Here is a 10,553-nt window from a genome sequence, read left to right as displayed (position 1 = left end):
GTCTTTGTGCTTTTGTTTGTCCCCCAACAACCAGTGCATATACATGTGTAGCAGGCTTGCTACTTGTAGCTTACAGTACCATGCTATCCATTCTTTTCAGCTAGCTAATACTTTCCTCATTATTCTGGCTGTGCCAAGGAGACAAACTTTGTGTAACAGTTCTACTGGGCACTCTATTCCAATTTCCTTTATATTCCCCTTGATACCTTCTGATACTGTTCCCAAGGGACCCTAAGATAATTTGCACTATCTTCACCTTCTTCATTTTCCATAGCTGGAATTTTTATACTTACGAGGGTTGTATTTATGATTTCCTTCTTGAGTATTCGTGAGTCAAAGGGGCATGCAACCTCAACTATATAACATATATGGTGTATTTGTCCACCACCACTAAGTCTGTTATGCTCTAGCACCTGATCTCTGATATACCATTCTCTGCAGTTTGTTCTCAAACCACGTCTTGCCTCTCTTTAGCCCCCACTTTTTTCACAGTTTATTATTATTATTGTTCAGTAGTTTTATTTTTATAACGTGTTTTCACTTCACTACCGAGCGCAGCTCTGTGTGCCTTGGGTATGTGCTGTGGTTTGCTGTGATGCTCTTATGGTTACTGTATTGAAAGTGTTTTGCGTAGAATGTGTGCAGTACCCAGTAGTGCAATTTTCTGTATGTTATATATATTTGTAAGTCCTGGTGTTTTTGTTATGTATTTGTCTGAATATTTTTTTATTATACCTAAGGCACCTATTATGATAGGAATTGTTTCTGTTTTTAGATTCCACATTTGAGTTACCTCTATTTCCAGGTCTTTGTAACTCGAATGTGGAATCTAAAAACAGAAACAATTCCTATCATAGTAGGTGCCTTAGGTATAATAAAAAAAATATTCAGACAAATACATAACAAAAACATCAGTATTATTATTACTATTATTATTATTATTATTATTATTATTATTATTATTATTATTATTATATGTTTGGTTTTTGCTTGTATTTATACAAGTTGACTCCAAATGTCAACCAGAGACCTCAAGAGACAAGTTAGAAGTTGGTGTTATGACTAGGGTGCCATATTTTCAGTTTTATACAAAATATTGTTCTAGAGAATTCCTGTGAAAATATGAGAAAATGAGAAGTTTGTTCTAAAAGTAATTTGGTTATAATTCTTCTTCTTCTTCTTCTTCTTCTTCTTATTATTATTATTATTATTATCATCATCATTATTATTATTATTATCATTATTGAGTGAGAGAGCAGTGCATGCCATCAAAGTGACACTGGGGTAAAATATACGAAGCCCATTATACCCATCATGACTACCCGTCTGATAAGGGTACACCAGGGACATGCATCACAACCATGTGTGCGCGACATGGTGATCTCATATCAAGATAAACAGTGCATGACCTTGCAGGTGGGGCCCAGTTAGAATTTTCTTCAGGTCAAGTAGCCCATCCCGCTCAAAAGGTCCAACAACCAGAATAACAGTTTAAATAGAAATAAGTTGTCACCTTACCTTAGCAGAGTATTATTACTGTCAGCTATATTCCTCACTCCATGGAGACTCGTGTTGTTTGAAAAATGCATTAAAAGGCTTTTCGTGGCATCTTTCTCTTTTTTCTCCTCTTGGATGAGATTATTTTGAGAATTAGTATAACTTTTTTCTTTTTTATATAATTCATTTCCAAGGCTACTGACATGCTGCTTCTTATCAAAATGAATTTTCTCTGAGATATAATCTATCCAAGATTTTCCTTGTGTAGTGTCTCCTGTTTTATCATTACGAATGAATGAAGGCCAACGAAAATTCATGTTTCCTCTCATGCAACATTGACTAAATTAAGTATACATATGCATATATATGCACACACATATATAAAAATTTTCATTTATATTTCATTATCCAATGGACCATTTCTTGATATTTAATTTCAGCAATATCAATAAAACCGATAATATTCTCAAGCTTGTGCCTTTGGAATAAGAAAAAGAAAAAATTAAATTCACAGAAGTTACCTTTATATTCACTGTATATATCACTTTCAAGTTTGTTTTCAAAGATGTCCAAAAGAGATAATATATTTCATTCTTTCACGATTTACTTTGGCTTTGCTTATTTTTACATTTGTGATATTCATGAGTTTTGGGTCTGTCCCACATTTACAAAGAAATCAATCCAGTGTACTTTGTTGTGAATGAAATGCATAAGTTTAAATATATGAATTCATCTACCATCAGAAAAGAAGAGGCTCAACGTTCTTGTTTCGTTATAAACTTGAGAGGTAGCACACATTTGTTGGTGTCCAGTTCGCAGTTTTGAGCAATGAAAATTTTGACACCATATAACAAACAATAAATGTTTTAAGTGAAGGTAATGGTCTTTCTGTGTTTCTGAATGGCTAACTTATGTCATCAACACTGAATGGTCTTAGTTTCAACACACAATCTTAGATCACAACACTTGCGATACAAGTACAACTCTGTAATATAAACTTGAATGTTCTAGGATAAATAAAGTTTTAAAACAGATAATATTTATGAGTTTCAGATCTATCCTGGATCTGCAAAGATTCAATGTACTTTGTCAACGATGAAATGCAAAGGTTGATATGAATATATCTGCTGTCAGGAAAGGGAGAGGCTGACCACATTTGTCTTATAACAGACTTGAACGTTCTGAAATAAATTAGCAGTTTTCTCGCTAAAGGGAAAAAAAACCCATTAAATATTAAGCCCTGGAAACAAATATATATATGTATGCATATATATACATACACACACACACACATATATATATATATATATATATATATACATAGACATATGTATACACATATATGCACACATATATATATACACATATACATACATATATGTACATATATATACAAACATTTACATAAATGTACACACACACACACACACACATATATATATATATATATATATATATATATATACACACACGAAAACATAAACACACACATACACACAAACACACATACATATATAAACTACCAAAAAAAAAAACGTTTTAAATGGGAAATAAATATGTTGACATCTTGGAAATGAAGGACAATCTTGATAGCAGAAAACGCCATTGTTATCTTATCACCGAAGTACAATGGGAAGACACTCCCATACTTATACGTTATTGTCTTCAGTCTCATATATTTTAAAGATTTTTTTTCCCCCTTATTGACCATATTCTTACTGCTCTGGATTTTGTTTTACCAATTTTCTTTTCCTTTTGTTCTCTCATTTCGTTTTTTATTTTTCTCATGGTCAGCTCTAAACAGCCCATTAACACCTGACATTAAAACATTAAACAATCAATTTGCTTCATTTCTATACGCTATCTCTTTTACCTTTATTGTTTTGTCATCTATATTTTACATTTACCTTTTGTCATCTATATTATGAAGCAATTAGAAGGTTGATTAGAAAAGCCCTTCCTTAAGCGGCATTGATGTTATTATTCAACTGTTCCATTACAATTAACGACGTATATTTCACTGTTTCCTTTCTAGTCTGTGTTTTTTTATATTATTCTCAAAGGAATACATGCATGCGTGCATACACACATACATACATACATACACACACACGTATACAGAAAGAGAGAAGAGAAAGAGAAGAGAGAGAGAGTGATGACAATAAAGAAGATGACAATGATATATGTATGAATCTATGCCTGCATATGTATGTATGTATTAATATATGTAAGCATGGATGTATGTGTATGTATGTGTATGTATGTCTGTATGTATGCATCTATTCATGCATGTATATATATGTATGTATGCCTCTCCCTTTCCATACGTATGTATGTAGGTATGTATGTATGCATGCATGTATATATTCATGCATGTATATATATGTATGTATATATATGCATGTATATATATGTATGTATGCCTCTCCCTTTCCATACGTATGTATGTAGGTATGTATGTATGCATGCATACATGTATATATGCATGTATGTGTGTGAATGTATGCAGATGCATGTATCTGTGAATATATGTAAGCATGCATATAGGAGTATGTATGTATGTATGTATGTATGTATGTATGTATGCATGTATGTGTGTATGCATACATGTATATATATATGTATGTATGCATATGCATGTATGAATATATGTAAGCATGCATATATGTGTATGTATATATGTATGTACGTCTGTATGTATGCATGCATGTATATATATGTATGTATGCATGTATGTATGTACATACGTACATATGTATGTAAGTACGTTTGCATGCATGTATGTATACATGTGTGTATGTTTGTGTGTGTATGTATGTATGTATGCATGCATGTATATGTATATAGCTCTACATAGCATAAACTTTCACAAAGCTGGTTGAAACTGATTCAAAAAGAGATCCTCAAATAGGACTGGCTGGCAACAAAATCTCTTTGAACAAGACACAATGTTATGAAACTTCAACAATTTCTGTGAACAATGCAAGCTATATGATGCTTTTGATATGTTCCAGAAGGAAAGGTCATCATGTGCAACAATAAAATTCCAGGGAAATGAAAGTCCTTATGAGACATAGGACAAAGGTGTGAAATCATTTAAACAGTCAATGAACAAACAATGGAAAATTTCACCTAATAGAGACATCCACCCACCAGAAATAGAGAATAAAATCAATCACTCTCATCAAAGTGGGGAGGTCAGATAGAGAGACAAGAGCCACAGATATTATACAAACAGACACTAAAGTTTTCAATAAATTTGTTAACAGAATCACCCACATCATCAGGCAAGGATTATGACAGTATTCACCAACTTAAACAAGGAGACCTTCTGGAAGAATTACAGGAGATTCCAAAGTTGTCTGGAGGCCATGGTTGAAGCCAATAGTGACTCTATTGAATAAATTTACTCTTTCAAGATATTTCTCTTGTGTTATATATATATATATATATATTTACCAGCCATATCCAGTCAAAATATTCCACTTGTTCTATATGCAAACCAAATCAGCGAGATCTGGCCTCTCACACCAACACTATGATGTCAATTTAAAAATAAACAATCACATCATTGAAATCTCAAAGCTACAAGATGATGCAATGATTAATTGAAAATGATGTGAATAAATAAGCATTACATTTGACAAAGTGATCTGAATGCTAAAGAGTTAAGTATTGAGTCATCTCATAAATAATGTGTTTTTTTTCAACTGAATGAACTAAGAGTTGGAGGGGGACGGGATAAACTACCTGCATCAACTTGCTATAAAAGCAGGTAGCAATTTTACCGTGTACTTATTCTTAGTGCAAGTTTTGAAGAGTGCAGTTCGATTTTAACAGTTATTTTTTCAAAGCTATAATGGAAGTGTCAAAGGAGCATATTCGGCAGTTTGCTTTATGAGTTCAATAAAGGCAACAACACAATGGAAAGTGCAAGGAATATTAATGCAGTATATGGGGATCGGACATTAGGTGTAAGCCAGTGTCAATGTGTTCCATTGTGTTGTCGCCCGGTCCAGGAATCGAAACCACAATCTTACAATCATGATGCTGACACCCTAACCACTAAGCCACGCGCCTCCACACCTGGCAAAATGCTTAGCAGCAATTCATCTCTTTTCACATTCTGAGTTCAAATTCCTCTGACGTTGATGTTACCTTTCATCCTTTCAGGGTCAATAAAAAGAAGACCAGTTGAGCATCGGGGTTGATGATTATGATTATTATTATTATTATTAATAATGATATTAAGGCAACCAAGCTGAGGAATGTTTTGTCTGTCTTTACATTCTGAGTTCAAATTCCACTGAGGTTGACTTTGCCTTTCATCCTTTTTGAGTCAATAAAATAAATACCAGTTGAGCATTGGGGTTGAAGTAATCAACCTTTCCTCTCCCTTGAGCTTGCTGGCCTTGTGCCAAAATTTGAAATCCATATTACATTGATCTCTAATGGATGGTGGTTGTAGTAGTGTTTTGTTTTGTTTTTTCATCATTTTAGAGGAAAGAATAAAGCCATTCACAAACCATTGAGCTAGTGTGAATGTTAAAGGTATGAACATGGTAGTGGTGTCGAACAGAAACGGTCAAGTGTAGCACACAACAGCAGCCACCTGAAGGTCAAGTCCTTGATGTAGTATAGTGGTTTCTGTGCCTCAATGACCTTAAGAGCTATGCCAGTGGAGCACAAGTTCCTGACAAGGCAGATCAAAGGATAGAAGCCAAACTAATATGGACCAGTTCTTCACATAAAATTGGGTTTGAGATGAAATCCCTACCTAGAAATAAACAAATGTTAGAGAAGCAGCAATGACAATTGAAAACCAATAAGGTCTGGGAGAGAAAGGTCTTCCCTCAAGGAAACATAGGATCTGGAGCCCCTAACGGAGGCAGAAGGGAGGATGCCCTGAAAATAACTGGAAGTAGATACTGGGGCAATACTGAAAAAGCAGGGATCCAAATGGAGAGAAGCAGAAAAGTCAATGTAGAGTTTAGAACAGAGGAGAAAAGTCATTGGTGGCCAATGTTCCATGGGGAGCAAAGGACTTAAGTAAATAAGTAATTATGGTCTAGCAACAGTTCATGGAAGAATCTGGAAAGGAGTAAGGACTGGAAGAAAGGCTTCTACCAAGAAAAATATCAAAGTTACAGAAGTATCAAAGATAATTCAAAACCAATAAGACAAGAGCGAGGGAAAAGACAGCTCAGAGACTAGAACAGTGGAGATGACTTATGCTCCATAGCAACTGAGATTGTTGATGGCCTATGCTTCATAGGGAGTGAAGGACTTAAGTAACACAAGGAGAAGAACAAGAGCAGTCCTTTCTACAGGCATCCAAAATCTCATCTCTATCAAAATTCATTCGGTATTCATTGCTGTAAATTTTGGCCAAACTGAGCAATGTATTGGTTTTTTTTTTTTTAGTATTTTTTAATGGTTTAATTTGGAAGAGGGTCCATTGTCGATGGCGTTACCAGGTCCTGCAACATGGGTGACGCTGATGCAGTTGAAGCTCTTGAAGAAAAACTACAAGTTGATGGCTGTAGAATAAAGATGGGTAAGGTAGGCCAGAAGGCTAAAAATAGGGAGAGGATTCCAGAGGGATAAATGTCATGGGGAAGAAGGACTGTATAAAGTAGTCAGTGTGGTGACCCCAGGACTTATTCTTTGTAAGCCTAGTACTTATTCTATCGGTCTCTTTTGCTGAACTGCTAATTAATGGGGACATAATCACACCAACATCGGTTATCAAGCGATGGAGGGGGACAAGCACAGACACACTAATACATATATATATATATATGATGGAGCAAGGTTCTCAACCACACAGCTACACTTGTGTTGATTATTAGAAGGGATTATAAAGCGGCATGCTGGCAGAAACATTAGCACGCCGGTCGAAATGCTTAGCGGTATTTCGGCTGCCGTTACTTTCTGAGTTCAAATTCCGCTGAGGCCGATTTTGCCTTTCATCCTTTTGGGGTCGATAAATTAAGTACCAGTTATGCACTGGGGTCGATGTAATCGACTTAATCCCATTGTCTGTCCTTGTTTAGCCCCTTGTAATTAAAAACAATGTTTTAATCCGATAAAAGAAAATTCATATTCAAATGAAAAATAAATCTTGGTTAGTAAAAACAAAAAAAAAAATAACAATAATAACAACAGCACAAACAGTTTAACCATTGCTGGAAACAGCTGAAATAATTTTAATCAAAGCATATGAAATCTGAATTTATTGGGGAATGTAAATGGTTATGTTTCATCTATGAGATGTATCTGTTTCAAACTCAAAGAATATAACCAACAAATGTTAACAACTACAAGAAATAAACAAAAAGTAAAATATTTCTTTGGGTAAAAGAAGAAAGAAAAAAAACACAGTCTCCCAGTAAATTCTCAGTGAAAATTCTTCTGCAGTTTCTTGTAACTATTTGAAGAGGGTATACATTTACCATATACCCTCTGTCAGTCAAACGTATTACTTATTCATTTAAATTGCTTTGAATTTATTATGCATCATAGCATAGCTTTGAGACTTCAATAATGTGATTGTTTATTTTCAGAATGACATTGTAGGATAGGTGTGATAGGCCAAACTCAACAGGTTTGAACATAAAACAGGTTCAATATTTGAGCTGGATATGGTCAGTTTAAAAGCTAAAGAATTCTTTCATTAATTTGGTCAGATTTTTTTCTTAAAAAACAAAATCAATGAAATGAAAATTAAATTAATTAAATTTCTTTCAGTCAATATTAACTGTAAAGATTTTTCAATTAACCTTTTAGAATTTAAACTAGCCATATCAAATCCAAATATTATATCTGATTTATGTTGAAACTGGCCAGATCCTGCCTCTCACACCTATCCTACAATCTCGTTATAAAACTAAGTAATCACACCATTGAAATCTTGAAGCTACGAGATAATGTGTGGTTAATTCAAAACAATGTGAATAAATATGCATTATGTTTGACAGAGTAATCTAAATGCTAAAGAGTTAAGAAGTGTTATTTAGTTAAATATTACCGGTGTCAGTTTAAGACAGAAAAACAAAAACTGCAGGAGCAGTTCAATGGGTCTGTTTCACTTTTCAGTTTCAAATTAAATAATAATATTTTGCTTTTCATAACAAAATATAAAGTTTGAAAGGTAAAAGTTCAATTAATTCCAAGATTGAGTTTAGCCATACAAAAACCCCAAAACAAATAGATATTTAGAAAGGAAAATTATAAGTAAAAACTGCATATGTTTCTCTCCTAAATGAATTACAATGTAGAAAAATTAACATTACCATTACAGATACAATTAATTAAATGTATACAAGGGAAAAAATATCCATGCATTTTATTAACATTAGTGGATTTTATTTCAGAGGTGGAGAGATCTATTACTAGGTGGAGGGTGATCTAATTAGGGAGTGTGTGATTTTAATTAAATATTGTGCTTGCTAGATTAAATTCAAAAACGTTTATTCTATTTAATTTTTTTTTTTAAATTTCAATCTAAAGTACAATGTCCAGTTTCTGACAAAATACCTAAATTAACATATTAATTTGACCTTCGTTTAAAAGAGAAGTGAGAAGTCACTTCTTTAATTAATTAGTTACTGCCAAAAAAAAAAAAAAAATTCCCCTCTAAAGCAGATAATATATTGATAATGAGGTTTATATGAACAAGTGTTAATTAGTGACAAAAAAAATTATTATTATCTAATAAATAGGAAACCAATAGTCAGCAACACACTGAGTTTGAAGATTAAAAAATAAAACAAATTTTTTTTTTCAACCCAGTTTTTTTGTTGTCTTTTTGTAATTTTTATAATTTTTGTTTTTTGTTTTGTTTGTTTTTTGTTTGCTAAATTCTTCATTAAGGAAACTTTCTATAATACACCTATGTATATACACGCATATACATTCACATATATACACACACATACACGTTGACATATACATATATACATACACACTGATACACACACACACACACACATATATATATATATATATATATATATATATATATATATATATATATATATATATATACACACACGCACACACACACACATTACATATACAGTTAATAAGGATTCATAATAGAAAAAAAAAAAAAAGGTTTTAGAATATCTGAATTTGGGACTATATTATTTTATACTAATTAACTCCCAATAAAATAACAACAATGAGTAATTTTTTTTAAATCTTTTTTTTTTTCTTTTTTGCAGCCACAAACCAACTGTCATTAGACTGCACTAAGTAGTAGTAGCAGTAGTAGTAGTAGTAGTAGTAGTAGTAGTAGTAGTAGTGGTGGTGGTGGTGGTAGCAGTAGCAATAGTAGTTGTAACTGAGTAGTAGTAGTAGTAGTAGTAGTATATTGTAAAATTAAATTCTATTTTTTGCTTGTTTCTTTCTTTCTTTCTGTGTATGTGTTTTCTTTGCTTTTAGAGAGAATTAGAGTCGTGAATGAGATTCCTAAACAAGTTAACCCAGCAAAAACCATTATTTGTTTTTGTTTTAGTTTTTGGTTATTTTTTCTTTAATAACAATTCAAGCATATAAAATGTACATTGTAACAGCAAGTCCAGTCATTCAGTTTTTTCCTAAAGTTGCCTTTATCCTGAGAGGAAGATGTCATTTGTTGAAAGACGTTTCTGGTTTTCGTCATCCATATTTCAGTTCTGTTGCCATAGCTACAAGTATTAGGAGTCCTTTGAGGCACGTTTGCCCCACCAGCGTCAGCCTCACTGCCACCAGTAGAAAGTAAATCTCAGGAAACAGCCAGGGAGAAGAGTACGATTCGAGCTGGGTTGAAATACAAGTGTGATGAGTGAAAGACCAATGACCACATGTAAGGGATGAAAAATTCTTCTGGAGATTCTTCTTCGACATACTTAAAACGCAGCTCGGGAAATTTCTGCAAAAAAAAAATATTACAATGTCTATATAATGCCAGTTGACATGTTGGCTGGTTGGTTGGTTGGTTGAAAGAAGTGCGAGAGAAGATACAGAGAGAGTTAACAAAGTGTAGAAGGAGTGCACATACTAGGCTTGGT

At 33.2% G+C, this 10,553-nt stretch overlaps 2 protein-coding genes across 3 annotated transcripts in view; both read right to left on the bottom strand.

Annotated features, from left to right (window-relative positions):
- The window catches only part of LOC106877677 (acid-sensing ion channel 2), a 20,090-nt gene extending 17,373 nt beyond the window's left edge, over window positions 1–2,717 (bottom strand). For both annotated transcript variants that reach the window (XM_089362344.1, XM_089362345.1), the window contains exon 1: window positions 1,519–2,717. In XM_089362344.1, the coding sequence (XP_089218470.1) occupies window positions 1,519–1,826 (308 nt within the window). In that variant the 5' untranslated portion in view covers window positions 1,827–2,717. The remainder of the gene's footprint in view (window positions 1–1,518) is intronic.
- A 7,212-nt stretch (window positions 2,718–9,929) lies between these two features.
- LOC106877678 (dymeclin) overlaps window positions 9,930–10,553 on the bottom strand; it is a 35,213-nt gene continuing 34,589 nt past the window's right edge. Inside the window, exon 16 of the mRNA XM_089362343.1 lies at window positions 9,930–10,414. Within this exon, the coding sequence (XP_089218469.1) occupies window positions 10,268–10,414 (147 nt within the window). The 3' untranslated portion in view covers window positions 9,930–10,267. The remainder of the gene's footprint in view (window positions 10,415–10,553) is intronic.

This window comes from Octopus bimaculoides, chromosome 14, assembly GCF_046866305.1.
Source record: "Octopus bimaculoides isolate indiv1 chromosome 14, ASM4686630v1, whole genome shotgun sequence".
NCBI classification, from domain to species: Eukaryota; Metazoa; Mollusca; class Cephalopoda; order Octopoda; family Octopodidae; genus Octopus; species Octopus bimaculoides.
Note: the sequence above shows the minus strand (reverse complement) of the source record. Positions and strands in the feature narration are given on the sequence as shown.